Below are 19270 nucleotides of genomic sequence, written 5' to 3'. Positions count from 1 at the left end.
CAAAAGATTGTGTCCAGATTTCAGAGATGGTTCAGAGGTTATTGAGGGCGGTCTGGCTAAAATAACAGAAAAGTTGGACCAAGTGAAAATGTGCTGCTTACGTTGCACTAAGCAGAGCTTCAATATCAGTAAGTCCAATAAAGGCTTTTCAACTGGCAGCTCTGGTTTCCTTGCATTTGCACACACTCGCACTCTCATACACACACACCCTCTCTGCAACTCATTTTTCTTCTGCCTTGGAGGAAGGACTTGGTAAAAGGAAATTAGTATAATTAAATGGTTATGTAGGAAGCTGATGGTAAGTATTTATATATATAAACTAAGTGGATGAGAAAAACTATGAGATGGATTTCTCAGTGTTTGTTTTTTGGGGTTTATTTTTGTGAGTGGAGTATTGAGTGACAGAGATTTGTTCCCAGAAGAAAATGCTTGAAACACATTAGTCTGCTTTGGTATTAGAAAGATTAGAGGGCACACTGTGAGAATTTGTAAGGATTTATGTGCTTTTTAGAAAGGATTAAGAATAAAAAAAATCCAGATTAGAAATGCTGTCTAACCACATCACTAGCCTACAAGCCAACATTTGCATGGTGGTTTTCTTTTATGTTTAATACCACAATGTTTGTATTGCAACTTCAGTTACAGTTGGTTTTGTTTAAAGACCATAGTTTAGGTGTGCACAGTATGTGAAATGAAACGTTATGAGTTCACGCAGCATCTTTGAAATCTTATTCAGCAGCAAGCTTGCTAAGAAAAAGATCTTAGGGAGGAGAGGCTCATTCTAGACAGTTTTTTACATAAAAGAAGACCAGTTAGATGTGTTCCATAGTTTTTAAGTGCCTGCATTTTTTCTGCCTATCAAATTTTAAGCTTGAATAAGATTTGTTTTCTGGAACGCTATTTCCTTGAAATAGTTGGACATAGCAGTTCCATATTAACACCAGACCTCACAACATGGATTTATTTATTTGTTTGGGAACATAATTGTTAAACATCCTCTAAGCTGAAAAAATACTTCCTAATTATTTGCTAGAAACATCTTCAGCATACACAGCTAATTAAAGTCAGACTGCTAAATGTGGATGATTAGAGGCTTATGCTGCTAGAAAACTGCTTGTGCTGACTTGAGATAATATTCATTGGTAAATTCAACCCTTTTTAGACATTTTATTTATAAAAGCATAAATCCACACAAGATGTCCTTATGCAGAAGACTAGCTATTACTTTATTTTATATATTACAGTCTCACTATAATGTTAAGCATCAATTTGTTGACGATTTCTGGCATGTTACCAACATGCAAAAGAAATGTAACCTGACCAGTATGAATGCCCATATTAGTTGCCCTACTCCGCTTTTTTCTCCTAACTCTGCTTCTTTTTTTTCTTTTTTTTCTTTTTTTTTCTTTTTTTTTAATTTGATTTAATTTGATTTTATTTTAATTTCCACATATTGTGGAGTTTAATTGAATAACCAGACAAATCAGTAGAAAAAAAGTTATTGGAGTTTAGTTCAGTCTTTTCTTTAGATGATCTTTCCAGCCAGAGGACTTCTTGTCCAATGCAGTCCATACATACCTGAGCACATTGGTGCTTGAAAGATGAGCATATGTTGGATAAAGCATGTTTTCCAAGCATGTGCTAGTGGCTTTCCTTCATGTCCCTGGTGAATCTGGTCTCACAGCATAACCCCATGGGGAGGTTTCTGTGTGTGAGCAGGTGTCCTGCCTAACAAGGTTCCTTAAAGTTGCCCTGCATAAGCAGTGCATTGTACCTAGGGGCAGATACTTCTTGAACATTTTAGACCCCAGAGAATTGTCCTGTGAATATCTGCAGTGCATGTGACCTTCTTTCTTAGCCATTTTAATGGCATTTGACAAAAAAAATTTCCACTTACATAGGTGAATATCAAGCTTGAATTGGATTCTAGGTGATTTAATTTTTGCAGCTGCTGTTGCAGTTTTTATTTTTTAACACAGTATATCCTTTTTTTTCTGTTTTGTGTTGTGTTGCTTGTTAGTGTTTTTGTTTGCTTGCTTTTCAAATTCTCTGCAAAGATGTGTGTGGAACAATAAGTTTTATTACTTTTTTTTTTTTTTTTTTTTTTTATAAAATCAAACATATTAGCATCTTCAGATTGGAGAAGATTTTCATCATATCTGCATTATACCTAGAACATCGTTACTATTGCAAATGGTCAGAAAATTTTAATTGTAGGTTTGTGTTGGCAGACTGATTTGCTGGTTAAGAGCTAGAGAGATATCACTGATTTCACAGCTAGAGGGACAATGCAGATTTTGGCATTGATAGGATAAGGAAATTGGTAGCTTAGCAGAGGAGAACATGTGGGAAGAAAATCTGAAGACTGAGTAGTTAGCTGAGCATGTTGAAAAGTCAAGATTATTTGTGAAAAGAAAAATTAAAGAAAGCACTTTTTGAAGGAGAACAGAAGAAAAGAGAATGAGAAATACAATTTAGGATGAAAGCCAACTCAGAAAAAGTAGGCAGATACAAAATTATCAGTGTCAAATAGCGTAAGTCATAAAAGATCAGATGATATTTATAGTAATTAGTGATTTGAAAAATGTGTGTTCTTTATCTGCAAAGAAAAATCAATCTTAATAAAAAAAAAAAAAAGTGCTGACAGATACTAGCTTGGTAGGCATCAGTTTACAGCTGTGAAATTGATGGAAAGTCTGCTGGGATAAATTATAGTTTTATCTGAGAACTGAGTTTGGAGCATTGTCCTTAATGAAAGAACAGTTAATTGAATGAATACTTCTCTCAAGCTTTTGGTTGTTCATTGGAGTAACCACAGCTGGGAGAGACAGTCATTCTCTGTCTCTCAGGGTGCTACACAGACTTGTTAGAAAAGAAGGAAGTCTACGATTTCATCTTTGCTGTCTGTGGAATACAAGCAGCTTTTTCCCAATTAAAGTTATGTTATGATTTCTCATGGTTTCTGTGATAAATTAGGACAAAATGATAGCTTTTTTTTTTTTCTTTTAAAGAGTTATTTGCACTGGAAAAGGAGACTTAAGTTGAGCTCTCAAGTGACTGGCTGCAGGTACACAGATTCTCTGCAAGATTAGCTCTTGTGTAATTTCTTACAAGTGAAAACTTTGTTAGAGAACCATCTTTTTTTTTCCATTTACTTGTTGGTCTAAGCATTCCAATCGTTAAAAATGCTAGAGGGTTTTCTTGTTTCTTTTGTATGTTGGTATACAGAAATGTTGCCTTAATGCCATTCCAGAAGAAATCCAAAACCTGTGTCACCTAGATTCTTAGAAAGACCAAGAAAGGAGTTTTAAAGTATTTTTAGAAAATCTGTGTACAAACATAATTTAACTGATACCTTGGAAATAGTTGCCTTCTAAAGCATGGTTTCTAACAGATGCGTCCTATGAACAAGAAAGCTCTGTGGCTTCTTCACCTTAGAACAAAACAACCTCTGGAGGTACCTCTTTCTCTCTGTTGACCGTGAAGGAGCAAAAACTCGTAGTTTAGATTAGCCATCTGACTTCCAGACTAATAACTTCCAGGAGAGGAGCTCCCCTCAAACTGTTTTTTAACAATGAAGAGGTGTTTCTTGAGATTGGCATGCTGTATGTTTATTGAACATGTCAGGTGTGCTGTATGGAAGTACCGTGTTCTCAGACTGGCTTTCAGAAGTACACATGACAGTGGAGTATAAGTCATAATAGAAATGAATGAGGTTTGTGTTCCTAAGTTGTCTAGTCAGCTTCTAAAAATGCTCTTCTCAGCCTTTGTACTCAGAGAAAAACTGGAGATTTTCAGAAAGAGTTGCAAGGGAAACTCATGGAATAGGTTCTATTGTTGGTTGTAGAAGCTGCAAATATGCAGTGGTCTTGAGATTGAAAAGACTGTTGCAAGGCCAGTGTTCTTCATTGGTTAGTCAATGTTAGACTATTGGTTAGTCAAGCCATTTCTCAGTGTTATTCTTTGTTAAACTTGTCGAGTGACTACTTTTTTTTTCTGGAAAACCCAAGCTTTTACATTTTAACAAATATAATAGTGCGTTTTCATTTTTTTCTCTCTTTTTTCTCATTTTTTTTGCCTTTTTTTTTTTAGGGAAGTATGAGGTGTGTAGCAGAAGAATCACCTCTGAAGCAGATATCTAGAAGGAGATTTCTTAAGTGCCAGTTTTGTAGCAAGAAATTTGGCGCTATTTTACTAGTATATGTGCTGCAGAAGGATTTGCAGTAAAGCAGAGACTTGGAATTTCAGCTAAAGTATCTGTTATGTACTAGCAGTACTTTGGAGGGAGATATCCAGATATTTCTTAAGATCTTGAAAGCACGATATGAAAAATCAGATTTTCCACATTCCCTCTCACAAGTTAACTCCAGTGCAAACAGAGGTCTCCTGGTCTCTTTATTTCATAAGACTTATTTAACACTGGCTCTGCTTTTGAGACTTATTGATTTTGGTGTATTCCAGGCCAGGAAAATCAAAGTCATATTGCAAAAATATCCTCCTGAAGTAAGTTATTACAATTTAATGCAGTTGTAAAGGATGACTTCTTGGTTAAGGAGCTGGCCCGGGACTTGAGAGTTCAAACTGAGTTCAGTTCAAGGCTGTGACCCTGTAACAACTGTAGGCACACCAGGAAATCTTCCTTGGTCTCAGCTCCCCACCCAAAACCTAGCACTTGTTTCTTCAGGCTGAAGACTCTATGTATATGCATATAGCATACATACAGAACAATCTGCTTCTGATCTGGTTCTTAGCTGCAACTGTAAGTAATTAATGGTTGTAAATTCTATGCTACCCTTTGTGTTTCTCTTTTACAGTTCGCATCATGGGGGATGTGAAACTGGTGACAACTACTCGAGTATCCAAAACCTCCCTGACACTCAGCCCCTCAGTTCCTGCTGAAGCACCAGCATTTACTCTTCCTCCTCGGAATATCCGGGTGCAGCTGGGAGCCACTGCAAGATTTGAGGGAAAGGTAAGAAATGGAGATGATGGAGGGCTTCTTTGTTTGGTTTCGCCTTTTCCTGAGGCTACCTCACAGTCTGCAAAGCCAGTGAAATTGACTCTTCAATATGGGGCCTTTACTTAATAAGAATACACTGGTGTTTCCATTCCTGAGGGGGCAGGAGTGTTACAGGTCTGTTTCTGAGTGTTGCAAAACCTGACTGTGTGCTGAGTTAACCTAGATGAGCACGCCAGGCGCTGAGCTAAGTATATATGGAAAACTGCCTCAGGAGCTGTCTCTAATCAGAGAGCACATGTTCTCCTACTGCATATTGATCTCCATGCCACCCAAGGTTGCCTGTTTCTGAAGCTTCATGTGTAGCACGAAGCTAACCGTGTTACCTGTGCTTCTTGGTAGTTAAGTTAGGAATCTGTAAAAGAGAGTTGTGACTTTTTTGTATCTGCACCACCTGCCATACATGTAGCTAATCTGAAAGCAAAAAGCATTTTCAGAAGACAGACTGGCAGAGTGTGGGCATATATGGATCCCATGTTCTCTCCTTCACCTCACAACTGAGGCACTGAATTGTCCTTACCAGCATCCATATTCCTTTTGTTCTTCAACCCTGGTATGGTCTCTCATGTGTTCTGTATATGTTTCTTTCTTCTCCCTTAACCCAAATACCCAAATCTTTCTCCTGGGGCTGTCAGTTTTCCCCTTTCAGCTTCCTCCTGTCCATGTCATGCTCTGATTGTGTGCTGACAGCTATATCATCAAACTGGATGCAGTTCTAATCTTTGAAGTGGTGGGATTTCCCTGACAGAGGCAGGAAGCTGCAACTTCATGATAACAAAAGAAAAGCTAAAAGGAATTTGGGAAATTTATAACTTCTGAAACTAACTTAAACAGAGGGCCAGTAGAGGGCATCTGATATATATCTTATTTATTTATGCAAAAGCAGGCTAGGATTTTTTTTTTTTTTTTCCCATCAGGAACAGAGCAGAAAATTGCTGGAATATGTCAATTTTTAAGTACAAAACTAAAACTCGGTAGTAGTTCTTGGATTCAACTTTTTGAAGAAAAGTCAGCATTCTTAAAAAAAAAAAAAAAAAAAAAAAAAAGAAAGAAAGAAAAAAAAGAAAGAAAAAGAAAAAAGAAAAACAAACAAACAAAAAACAGAACTTTGATGTAAGTGTTTGAGACAGCGAATTTTTTTTATCAAATATTTAGTTGTTTTTTGTTGTTGTTGTTTGTTTGTTTGTTTTTGTTTGGTTGTTTTTTTGTTGTTGTTATTTGCTTGTTTGTTTTTTCAAAAATAACCTCCTTGGAATGTTGAGATACCAATTGGAAATCCTCTCTGTGTGTCCAACATTGGCCAATCCCAATGAACATTCCCTTTCTTACTGTTGTTTTTTTTTTTTTTCCAGTATTTCACCTTGATGGGTTGCAAACACAGTGAAAAGATGGCATGTTGGTACAATACTATTCTAACTGTGGTTGGTTCTTCCAGACAGCACTGCAACTAGCAATAACAGTACAGTGAAATGAAAGTTGAATTGTGTGATGTTGCTAAGTTTTAGTTTTACATTTCTTATGTTTCCTAATTAAAGACTCAAGTAGGGTATTTCCAATTTTTAATTCTCTCTGCAGACCTTTTATTATTTGTTAAAAGAAAGCTGTGGTAAAATTGACTGTCTTACAAGTTAGAGTGCCATCACTGTTTTGAATATTTTTTCAGACCTAGCTTTAAAATATTAATTCTTTAAGGATATCCATCCCCTTTTTGGAGTTGCTTTGAACATGGAAAGGGTAAACTGTGCAGGGCTTTTAGTAGCTTGGGTAAAATACACAAATTCAATACTAATTAAACTTAAAGACTTAAGTTCCTTGAAGGAATGAAGGTTTGGTGGAAGTTCTGCACTGAACCTCTTGATGAAAATTTAAATCCCATTTCTGCCTTTTTACTATATGAGAATGGCTGAATCTTTTAATTTTCTGTCTTTAAAATGCAGATGATAATATACTGACTGAATGCATGTCAAATAGATGAAGTAAACCTGTATTGCTTAAAGTGCTTTATTAAGTGCTAAGCATCCAGACCACAGCTTTGTTGAAATACATGTGAGATGTGCAATTACTTTGTGCAAATAGACTGCCTTATGTTGTATTCCATGGCTCGGCAAGCCAAGGTAGGTAATTACAGCCACTGTCTTTGGCACTTCAGCCTCTTGCTGTGCAGAGTATTGTCTGGTATTTGCTTAGGGCAGCTTTGTTTTGCCTCTCTCAGCTAATGCAGCTGAGAAGCATGCAACACAGCTGTAGACATAAAACAGCCAATCTTTATCATCGTGCATTAGTTCCAAATTCCCTGGACTCAACTCTAGTTGGAGGCTGAGATACAAGCTTGCAAATCTGGGGGAGGGAGAACAACCTACATCATAATAGTTGGAAATACAGAGTAATACAAGCACAGCATGTTCCCCTTATTACCTTGTGCAAGAAAAACAAGTTTTATAATGATTATACTGCCTATAAAAATTGAATTTGTATGATCTGTTGTTTATAATGTAATGTGCTTGGGGCGCTTGTGTTTGGTTCTGTTGTTTTTAACTGCTGGGTCCAAATGAATGTCTTGCTGTGCTCCTGGTCTAGTAACATGTACAGGGGGATGGGGGACACAATGCCACAGTTTGGAAGGACATTGTCATTTAATAGCTGCGGTCCTTCTAGATTGCAGCCTCAGAGCTCATATCATACGGGACCATCTTTAGCTACTTTGTAGAATGTAGTTTCTTCCATTACTTCAATGTTCCAGGGGTTCAGAAGGACAGAAGTTAATATGATTTAGTAATAGAGGTAGCTACTGAACATACTTAGTTTTTTCTATCCTGGAAAATAAGCTACAGATGTTATGAGGGTCTGTTGCTGATACTCTGCTTCATCACATAGTATAAATATTAAACTAGACTTAGGCTAAAGAAAAATAAAAAGTTTTAAAAATGGCTAGACAGGAGATTTTCTTCAAAGAGTTCCTCTGCAGTGGAATCTGTCTTATCAGAAAAAAACAAACATTTTGAGGATCCAAGACAGGATATAAATCTGATATTGCGAGGATCCTGTACTCTCACTAAGTGAACAAGGAAGAGGGAGCACTGGAGTCAAACTTTTTGCTTTTCTTTCCAACAGCATGTAAGACAAATTGTGTGAAATGGCAACTGAAGATCAAGGAGAGAGTGAAAACTGAAAAATAGCCCATAAATGTAGGAAACGGGAAGTGGAAAGGAATTGGAGTTGCCATTAACATTAATATATTTTTTCTGTTCCTCCTACTACCACCCTGGTTTTCTTGCTAAAATCTCAGCAAGTTTATCTATGTCTGACTGCATATCTCAGTCTCCCAATGTGATCTCAGGGTAAAATGTTAGCTTATCATCTTGCAAGTGCATGAAGATGATGTTGGCCTGGAAATCTGACTGAGGGGTGGAACCACTTAGGCTAAAACAAGGTTACCTTCCCCAGACACTCCTCTAACCTCTGCTGCATGGACACCAAAGTTGTTCATCAGTCAGTTCCTGAGGTGTTTGGTGGGGAAATCTTCCCATATTATTTTGAAATTGTGTTGTGGGATTGCAATTTGTTAGAAACTGATTGATGGGCACATCTCCATTGCGTGTCATATGTGAGGTGAACAGCTCCGGGAAGTAACCCCTGCCTTGTGCTAAGGCATTCTACCTTGTCTGTCAGTACTTCTTAAGATACTTTTGGAAAAGAAGAGCATGCCAGAATGTTACCAGGCTCTGTTTTAAGCTGTTTGTTTCTCTGATGGAGAAACTGGAATCACTGGAATATTTATCAATGCTTTGCAATATTGAATAATTTTTGTGTATCTCTCTAATGCAGCTGCACATCACTGGATGAACTGTAGAAATTAGCAGTTATTTGAATGCTGCCATAAGTCTACTCTACTTCTGTTTATGGTGTAGGTGGAAGCAGATTAACTATGTGACTAGCTGCACATACATAATTTTGCTGAACTTAAATAGCAATAGACTGAATACAATAAAAATATAGCATGAACAGTTCTTGTTCTTTACACTGATGTCACTGAGTGTCAAGCAATAAAATTTGACAAGTCAACCATCAGTTTCCAAGAAACCTTTCCCTGTCCAGAGTGATATTAACCTCTGCATTTTCTTGCTGCTAGCAGTTAATTCAACCTGCTTTGGCTGCATGTGTGTATAATTTTCGAGGGTAATATTGATGCTCATTAATTTTACGAGCCTAAAGAATACTTGTGCTACAGCTCTGCCTGAGAGGAACAGCCAAATGTCATGCTACGGACCACAGACTGATTGCCTAGGGGTCAGGAAAGAATTTTTCTCCTTGGATAAAGCATTGCACAATTGGCAACAGTGCAGTGTGGGTTGTTTTTCTGCTTCATGTGAACCATCATATATGGTCCATTGCCAGAACCAAGTTATCAAAGTACTAAATCTAGTCTGGTATTCTAATCTGGGGGAGCTAGAAGTCATGTATTGACAGATGTACTTCAGAGTTTGTGCAGATGTTGGGATATGTATGTAGTTCATAGCTTGATGCTCACTGAGTAGTTACTGTCCTGCTGTTCCCATTCCATCCACCCTCAAATAAGGGAGCTGAATGGTAAATATTAAGACTAGCCAGGTTAATGTCAAATCCTGCCCGTGGTTAATGTTCTTTCCTGTTTTCCTTCTGTCATTCTTCTTTTGCAACACCCAACCTGTGTCTGTTTGTTTGAATCATACTTAAGGCCAATGATATGTGTGAATTTGCCAATGTCTGAGCTACTTTTGCTGCTGCTGGCTGCACAGGTACTCTTTGAAACATGTTGCCTGAGGAAATTGTCTGAGATCAGACAGGGAGAAACAAGAGGCAATGGAGAAAATGACTACCTGCTAAGGGAAAAACTGAGATCTAACCAACCTGTTTTGTTCTGGCTGCTGTACCAGCTTTTCATGGCAAAACCTTTGTCATTTGCCCTTTGCTTTAGACTTAAGCTGCAAATGCATGCTCCATTTCCAAGCTTCAGTCAGCAGACAGTCCAGAAGTATGCCTTAATTACATTGTATATCTGGATTTGAGATGGCAGAATCTGAAATGAGAGAAGCCCACATGATGACAGAAGATGATGACATGGCATAAAATCCTTTGCTGTTGGCATGAGATCTTTTCTGTTACAAAACATACCAGGCAGCTAATTGCATGAAGCTGCTGGTGGTTTTGGATCTGTACTTCCTGGAGGGGTGACTGTTCTAAGCTGTCTGAGGAAGAAACTCAGGAAAGATCCATGTTTTTATGGGAGACGGCTGCCCTGCTGGGAAGTGGTTAAAGTGGGATTCAGTCACAATTGTTTTCCCATAAAGATTTATCTGTATACAGAATTATTCAAAGGCACTTCATCAAATGGCACAAGCACTCATGTGTGGAACACCTATTTTTGCTCCCCTGCTTATATTTCCTTCAGGAAAACCTGCAGAGGTAGGAGTTACTGCTCAAGAAATGTCTTGATTTTGGACAGTTGTGGTGCTCTTAGCTCCAATTCTGTCTCTCAATCTCTTTAACTCTGAAATTAATTCCTTACCTGTCTTCCTGTCACATATGGCCATCATGTTTATATTCAGGAATTTCCAGATATTGGTACATAAGAACTGTCTGTTTAGTATGTGTGCAGTGTGTCCAACAACTCCCAAAGTACTGGACGTAGTCCACTGTCCCTTGCAATTGATCTGTGCACGTGCTGAAGCAACAGCCAAGACTTCTGGAAATTTGGCAGCTCAGTTTGGTCAGACCTTTTGCAGAGTTGTTCCAAGCTGCCAGACATTCAGAAATCCTAGACAACGTTAAATATTCTGAAATTCCACCCAGACAAAATTTCTAAGCAGGAAAGAGGCCATGATGGGGGAAGACTGGATATACAGTATCCCTATTCTCAATTGCCGTTTCTCAGCATAATGTTGATTTTGTGTGTGTGTGTAATTGAGACTGCTTTCAGTAACCCACTCACCCCCCAAATTATGGAAGAAATTTGCTATTTGCCACTATCATACATATTGTTCTGTTTGCTTTCTATCTCCTTGCCCATCTTAATTGTTTATCTAGAATAGTTTGTGAACAGGAGCTACTCTGTGCAATGGCAGGAGGACTAGCTCCCATTCTTGGTTGATTTGTTGGGAATTACTGGAATTAAAGGAACGTAAAAAGCAGTTGTTTTTTTGTTGTTTTTGTTTTGTTTTAATAATAATAATGAATCTAGTAAGGATGATTTTAGAGTCCTTCAACTAATTTACATTTAAGCTAGAGAGAATCTCTAATTTTGTGTTGTATCTACACAAACAAGCATTGTTTTAACTGAAGCCAGGACATGCATTCGTGCTGCTCTTGGCCAATAACTTTTCTTTCTTTCTTTACTTTAACGTGTTTCCAATTGTTTTGGATTTTTAGATGGATGCAATTAAAATCACATGAGGAACAAGACAATAAAAATCATGTAATTTAATTTAATCTACCTGCTACCTGTTTGAGATGGGGGAAGGGAGAACAACAAACTTTTGATTCTGTGAAGTTTATTGTAGATATCTGTTTTGGGATCACCCACTATTGTGATGTATTAATGGAATGCTTTGGATCAGCTAAGAAAGGCAAATGTGGTTATTTAAGGATTTACCCATAATAATATGCTTAGGGTTGATCTTGAAGACAATAAGAGTTCTTTAGTAGGGACTTCTGATCTTGCTATTTTTCTATAGTCCTTAAACAGAAATCAGAGAAAAATTTCTGAAACTATGTAGTGACATATTTGCAGAGGAGAATTAAATATAAAACATTAATATTGTGCTATAAAGGAGGTTCACTCTTTTACAGAAGTAATGATGGAACAATTACCAAGAATAATCATAAAGTCCACCATTTAAGGAAGATAGGATAAAAATGTCTGAAAAATGAATAGAATAAAATCCAGCTGTTTCTCAAGAGAAAGAGAGCTAGTAAGAATATCCTATATAGCTGAACAAAAGTAAGTTTGGAGACTGTGCCTGTGTAAATTAGGGTAGAAGCAGTCACTATAATTCTTATTTTTCTTGTCCCATGATGGTTAGTTGTGAATCTCTCAAATTTCACTTAAGTCTAACTAGATTTTTCAATTCTGTTTTTAATTTGAAAAATAGCATCATCTTTTCCAGGCTAGTCTCCTTCCCTCTTCTGAACTAGTGCATAAGTCTTTGTTGTGGTCAACTCCACTGGCAATAAAACTCATCATGTAGCATTGTGCTTCCTTATTTAAATAAATGTTTCGGTCTCACTGCTGGACAAAGCTGCTTGGTGTGACAAGCAGGCTCTGAGAGCACAAGTTGGGGCAGGTAGGAGAAAATCTTTAAGGTAAACTGGTATGACCTAGAGTATGAAGGAACCAAAGGTAAATTATATTAATATAAAAGGATAATCAACTGTAAAGCAGCCTGTAGACTCTTACTTTGTCCTTCTTCTGAGACTTCAGTCTCGGTGAAATGCTCAGACTTTTTCCTCAGAGAGCATTTTTTGTGAAAGTGATATGTCAGACATGGAACCATTGAACAGCACTGACTCTGCTGCTGCCAACAGATACGGAAATGTGCTAACCATGGCTCTTTGACTTCAGAGTCTTTGACTTCAGAGTAAATGTACTGCTATGGATTTTATCAGGGTTTAAATATCTTTAATTCCTGAGTGCTCAGTGCTCTTTCGTCCTTCAAGGTAGAGAAATAGTTATACTGATTTCACAGAATAGAGACCAGATCTGCAAGCAGGCTTGAAAAAAATTTTGATGTACACTAGGTAGTAATTTCAAGAAAAATGTCTTCGCTATCCTGTAAGATCTTTGTGTCTATTAAACTCTTTTTCCACTACATAAATAAATAAAAAGATTCTCTAGTTAATTAAGGTTTTATTTCCATAGGTGTTCAATTCAGTTTTTAGTGTTCAGTCTGTAGCAGATTATCAATACATTGTTGGAGGTTACTGAATCTCTAATGGGCGCATGAAACAGCACATATTTCTGTGCCATAGCTGCCAGAGCTCACTGCATAGTGTCTGGGGACAAACCTGCCTTCATCATGTTTTTTAAACCAAAAGCAATCCCAGTTCATAGTTCAGTATCACATGAATATACTGTATTCTGTATGTACTTCCTTCATGTGGAGGAAATAACCTCTGGAAAAGGAGAGATGTTGACATGTTGGGATAGTGTTTGGTGAGGAGGAGATGCTACCACTGTTATTTCTGTCAGAGGTTATGTGTGAAAGCTCTCTGTACTAGTAGGAGCTGGAAAATCATGGTATTCCACTGACTTGTCATCCCTGAGATGACCAGTTTAGTATAAGGGTCTTGAATTGTTTAATCAAGGTCCAAATATATTGAATTTATTTTAGAAAACCTGACAGACAGGTTATTGTCTGTCAGTACCACCAGTTTTTATTTTTATTTTTGTTTGTGTTGAGTGAAGTTTCTCTAATTCTTTATGACACAGGATGGAATATGGCCAGCTTCTTCAGTGACCAATTTCCCAAGGACCTCATTTCCAAGTTTCTGCATTTAGTTACTGAATAGGGAATTAGAGATGTTCCTGGAATCAGGGCCTTCAAATTCCTGTGTATTTAACTCCCAGTGACTTCTCCAAGGCTTGCTATAAGTCAGAGGAAGAGCAGGGAATTAAATCATGCTTCTTGACTCAAAAGTTATTACTCTGACATCTGGGCTACCCTTCCCACATTAAGGATGTGTTGTACTGAGATCTAGGCTCTTTCACCTCTCTTCTTAAAAGGGTTTGTAAGGACTATGTAGCATGACTACACATGAGAGTGAACATCCAGAACTCTTACATTTAAAATAAAATAAAAATTTAAAATAAAAATAAAAATCTTTTTCTAGACTTTCTGGTGATGAAGATAGTCTTATTCTCTGTAAATCAACGCATTGCTGTAAACCTGCAGCCAGACAAAACAAAGCAATCCTTGTCTTCAAAACGGCTTTGCCTAAAGCTGGTGCAAATTCCAAGTCAGCTTTGCATGTCATCGTTGCCTTATAGAGAGTTTCGTAATTCGTGTGTAGAATGAGGTGAAATGGGGAAATAACTATTTTATCAGTATTTCTGAATTTCCCTTGCATTTCTGCAACTTTTCACAGTACTTCAGTGAATGTTACTCCATGGAATATATTGCTCGTTACAAGTATAATAGTTGAGCTTAGTGAAATGCTATGCTAATATGTAACATATACAAGAACTTTTTATTTAAAGATGACAACAATCCTCATATGTGGTCCAAAGAAAATGGGGACTCAAAGAATAACAAATTAAATAATTCTGCTTATGGTCACTTGGCTGTTGGTGACAGAATAATTGAGCTTATTTCATCCATTTCTGGGCTTTCCTGACTCATGTGGAATCAATTAGAATGGTAATTTTCTTTTAGCTGTACAGTAGAGTCTCAAATTGTAACTGTATGGCCTGAGAGGCTGCTGTTCTTTCTAAGTGCCCCATAATATACAAGCAAGCCTATAGTTATGCTGCATGTACTATTTGTATTGGTTTTGCAAAACTTTAAAATATTAGTGTGATGCATACTAAAAGTTCATAACTTTTAGTAGTATCTGGCATCTTGTATCATTTATATCACATTCCCATACTCATCAGACAAACAATGAATTAAGAATGTTTTGTTCTGGAAGCACCCTGGAACAACAGTTAAATATACTTAAGCTTGATTCTTCATCTTATGTAAATTCTGGTGTTGCTTTATAAAAGAATAATTCATCAGTTTGTCTCTGCAGGATGGTAGATATAAATATTTCATAACAAAGTGATGATAAAAGCCAGGGCACTGGAAGAAAAATTGTGATAAAATCTTGGAAATACAAATGAAAGAACTATGGTAAATGGAATGGATTTTTGCTTATTTCATGGTACCACTGAAATAGCCTAAATGAATGGGAATCTTACTGTATGTTTGCAGATAGTGTTTAACATGTACCTAGGCCAGTTTAGAGTTGGACCTTTCTCTGATGACCTTTTTAGCTAAAACAGCAGAGAAAATAGTTGTTGTTATCCTCTGTGACATTTGTGTGGAGTACTGAAGCATGGTGAGATCTATTGGTTTGTACAAGATCATACAGAAATACATGCCTGGATTCAGCATTGAACCTTGCATTCCAGAAGTTCAGTTCCCATCCACTACCTTAGATGTGACCCTATCCTTCTTGGAGATAAGTATTTTCTGATTTTGGAAAAGAAAGTTAAGATTTCCGATAAATAAAAATGTTACCAATATCTAGGTGACTGCTGTTGGATTTAGAGCATCACTCAATCAAAACAGAATAGCAGAAGTAGGTTCTCAGAGCCCTGACACAAAAACTAGTCTGTATTCATGTTGGGATACACTAATGGAGAGAATTGTAGACAAAGATTTGTCTGCTCAGGAGACTTTTACCCACAGGTTTAATGGAAAGCATTATGTCGGATTTGTTCAAATCTCAACAGGAATGCCAGCAACTGCAGTTAAGTGGAGCTCGATTGAAAGCATATGCAGAGTAAGCACTTTTTTCACAACCTAAACAAATATAGCTATTTTTTGAGTGCACGTGTGTGTTGTTCTTACCAAGATCACAGCACTTTTAGTTTTGAGAGAAAGCATTAAAAAGAAGAGGCAAGCCCGCAAAATTTCTCTTGAACTCAGCAGGTCTGTAAATATTTATTCTGAACTGTTGAGCTAGAAATTCATAGCCACATCAATTTATTTAGTATTTCAGTTTGTACTTTGAGGGTTTTCTCTCTTAAACGGTTGTTGCTCAGCACTTGATTTTTATTTTTATTTTAAACACAGCAGTTTATATGCTCATAGATTTTAAACTCATAGAGTTTGTACTGTATGAGTTATCTCTGCTAAGCTGTTATTAAAAAGTACATATGTTATGCCTGGGAAGCTTATTTTTTGCAGACAGTTATAAGATAAAAACATCACCAAAAGTTGCTGAGGAGCAGTTTGTAATGGGCTTCTGCATGGATGTCTTAATTATTTAATGTCTAAGAGTAAGTTACATGTTACAGAATAAACAGTGCAAGGAGAAATGCTAGATGTTTAGGCTGTCCAAAGTATTCATATCTTAACAATCCAACATTGCCTTTTATTACCAATTTGTCATCATATCAGTCCTACTTTTTAATGAAATTTAAAACAAATGACATTTCATGCCCATTCTGGTTGCCATCTCTGTAAAGCAGCATTAACTATGAAGCAGTACATACAACTGAGGAGAACTTTTTATAACCTCTCTAGACCATTGCCTTTGCCAGCAGCATTCGTCACTATCAGCAGACAGACAGTACATGAACATACAACTGTGCGGTTAATTCAGCAACAAAACCCAGTTTTAGCATTTTCTGTGGCCACTGACAGACTGCTAAATTGCAGGAAATTAATCTTGTGTGGCTGGAAATTGATAAAGCAGGGGCATGTTCATTCAAAGCAAAGACTTTTTGCTGCCATCTGAGACTACAGATGAGGATTGCTCCCCTTAGTTACAAACTTCGGAGCTCCAAGCATATTGCTGTGTGTTTTGAGAACAGTGAGCACTTATTCTTTTTATTAATTTTCAACAGTAGGTCACTCATAGATAGCATGTATTGATGTTGCACATTGGGGAATAGTGTCTGCAAGCCACAAAGGTGTGAACATTCAAGCTGTCTTGTTCAGTGGCTTAGCTCCTGTGAGAAGGTTGGGCCACCTGTATTTGGTGGCATGTAAAATCAATTCACATCATATTAAGATAGAAACTTTGGTAAGAAAAAATAATAATCTTCCAGTCTTCCAGAAATAATATGCAATGGAAAAATAGTTTTTGTGTGTGTGTGTTATTGCAGTGAATGATGATGATTGCCTTGAGAAAGGCAAGAAGCAGAGTACATTGTTGTCTTTAAAAAGTGACTGCCAACTCAAAAGCCAAATATTATTGTTATGAAGGGATCATTGCTCTCTGCAAATTATTGATGCAGTTTAGTTTTTTTATTTGTTTTGTGGGTTTGTGGGCTTTTTGTTTGTTTTTATTTTGTTTTGTTTTGTATTAGCAGAGATTTTTGACCTGCTGATGTTGCAGGCAAGCTGTGGCTCAGTATTTGGATTCTGTGATCAGTTCTGTCAGATAAAAGAGATAAATATTTATAGTTTTCCTCCAAAGTGAGGACATAAACATTTTGCTTACAGTAGAGTGAAATTTCACCCTGTACATGTCAGGGGGCTTCTTCATGCTTGCACTTGGTCAAAGCAATCTTTTCCACCTTTCTGAGTGGTGACTGCATGGGGGATTCACAACTGAAAGTAAAGATATTTGTCAGGCGCTAAAAGCTGACTTATTTTGATGTGAAGAGAGGAGACAGTTTCCCAACATTTTGTTTTTCTTGTGTTAAGCTGCATTGTTTGAGCCTTTCTTCTAGTGCTGCCAAATGAAATTTATGGAAAAAAGTAGCAGCAAACACAGTAAATCAGGCTGTCCCGCTGAAGTGGAAATGAATGAACTGCTCCTGTTCTGACAGCTCTCACATCACAACAAAACTCGGGGCTGTTTTTTTAAAACCTTGTTTCCTGTGGCAGACATTGCTGCTGCTCTGAAATGAACACCAGTCCTGTCAGGACTCCTGGCATGCTTCTAAACCCATTCACACAGACTTAAAGCAGCTGCTTCATTTAGTAATACCTGATAGATATCTTGATTCAGAATCACCAAAAATGGAGAGGAAAGGAAGGATAGGGAATGAGTGCATATTTTAGGAGCTTACTGGGGTATGTGGAGCAATTAGCACAAGCTATTTCCGTTCAGCAGCAGTGGTTGTTTCCCTTTGAACTCATTTACGTTCTTACTGCATAATCCTAAATGACCCGTAACCACACACACAGATCTGATATTTCTTTGCATTTGGGGCATTTTAAATTATTCAAACTATTCAGCACCTCATAACATTTAACACATATTAAAAGGCCTTGACACCGGTTGGTCCATGGGAAGAAAGCTTCCTCTTTGCAGTTATTTCTTTTCTTCTAAGGAGAGACTCAGAAGCAGAGAAAATTCTTATTAAAATTTATGAGAGTTTCACCCAAAGAAGGCTGCAAAGTTCATCTTTCCTGTTTTGCCTAGAGCTCTTGTGCTTTGAATTTTTTTTGGCCCATTCTGCAGACTATTATATTCTGCAGAGCTGTATGGCAGTGTTGGAGTTACAGAGAGCTGACCAAGTCCTATCTGACTATGTTGCTCATATTCTCCTGTGGTAGTGAGTTAATTTTCTGTCATTTGTAACACTACTTTACATGCTTCTCATTTTGCTGCAAAGACTGTACCTATTCTGTCTGGGCCGTCTTTACTCAATACTGTGCACTTTGATACCTTTAAGCAACCACATTAATGTGAGGTTGATGGGTTTCTCTCATCATCAGAAGAGCAGCTGTTCTCCTGTGCTACAACTTCAGCTGTGTTCTTCTATTGATCTCTGCAATAGCAAGCTTGTTGGCAAGGAGAAAATATGGTCAGATGATTTGATCTAATATTATTAAATGTAGAAAGCTAATTCCTTTATAATGTGAATTTGGTGAAGTCTCTGAGTGTCTCTGTGTCTCAGATGCTCAGCTATGAAGTTAGAGTGACACTTTCCCACACAACAGCTGTGTGTTTTGGAACTGAGGTTGTCTTCAGTTTGCACATAACTCAGTATCTTGCACACTCTTCAGTTTCCTTGTGATGAAGTACCAGAATTTCATCACTTCGTAGAGACCTTGTCACCTGTATAAAAATGTGCAACTACAGAAAAGTAGGAGGGAGCCAGGACAACATGTGAGTGGTGATGGGAAAAATAGCCTAAACTTTCTCCTAGCCTTTTTCAGAGGTTTGTGACATCTGACTGCATTTTAATTGTCAAACTGATGTTTTCTTTTTAAGGGGAAACTTTGGAGACTAAAAATAGATCTAAAAGATACAGAGATCCAGTCTGCTTGTAATCCCATTTTAAGTTCAGAAAACTTGTATTTAGAGACAAAAAGTTCCAGGTGAGCTACGTGGGTGGTTTGTATAAAGCTCTCCTCATGTTCTTAATCGCTACAGGTCAGCTGGCTACAATGCAGTAGGGGGGAAGTAGAAAGACATATGTTGCTTATGGTAGAATGATTTATTAAAGCTTCATCAGAAAAGCATCGCCACTCTGGGATTGCAACACCTGTGTGAAAATATCTCCTTTAGTGTAATAGAGGTTTACAACCTCAGATCCATTGACTGACGTTA

General features: G+C 37.3%; 1 protein-coding gene across 7 annotated transcripts in view; it reads left to right on the top strand.

Annotated features, from left to right (window-relative positions):
- MYLK (myosin light chain kinase) overlaps positions 1–19270 on the top strand; it is a 209729-nt gene that overhangs the window by 59451 nt on the left and 131008 nt on the right. For 6 of the 7 annotated variants that reach the window (XM_072040779.1, XM_072040780.1, XM_038182232.2 and 3 more), the window contains one exon: positions 4815–4972. In XM_072040779.1, coding sequence (XP_071896880.1) covers positions 4823–4972 — 150 coding nt within the window. In that variant the 5' untranslated portion in view covers positions 4815–4822. Of the gene's footprint in view, positions 1–3011; positions 3068–4814; positions 4973–19270 lie in introns of all 7 variants that reach the window. The other variant, XM_072040781.1, reaches the window with a different exon arrangement.

Source organism: Anas platyrhynchos, chromosome 7, assembly GCF_047663525.1.
Source record: "Anas platyrhynchos isolate ZD024472 breed Pekin duck chromosome 7, IASCAAS_PekinDuck_T2T, whole genome shotgun sequence".
Taxonomy (NCBI): domain Eukaryota; kingdom Metazoa; phylum Chordata; class Aves; order Anseriformes; family Anatidae; genus Anas; species Anas platyrhynchos.
The sequence above is the reverse complement of the archived record's forward strand: the minus strand, read 5'-3'. Positions and strand labels throughout refer to the sequence as shown.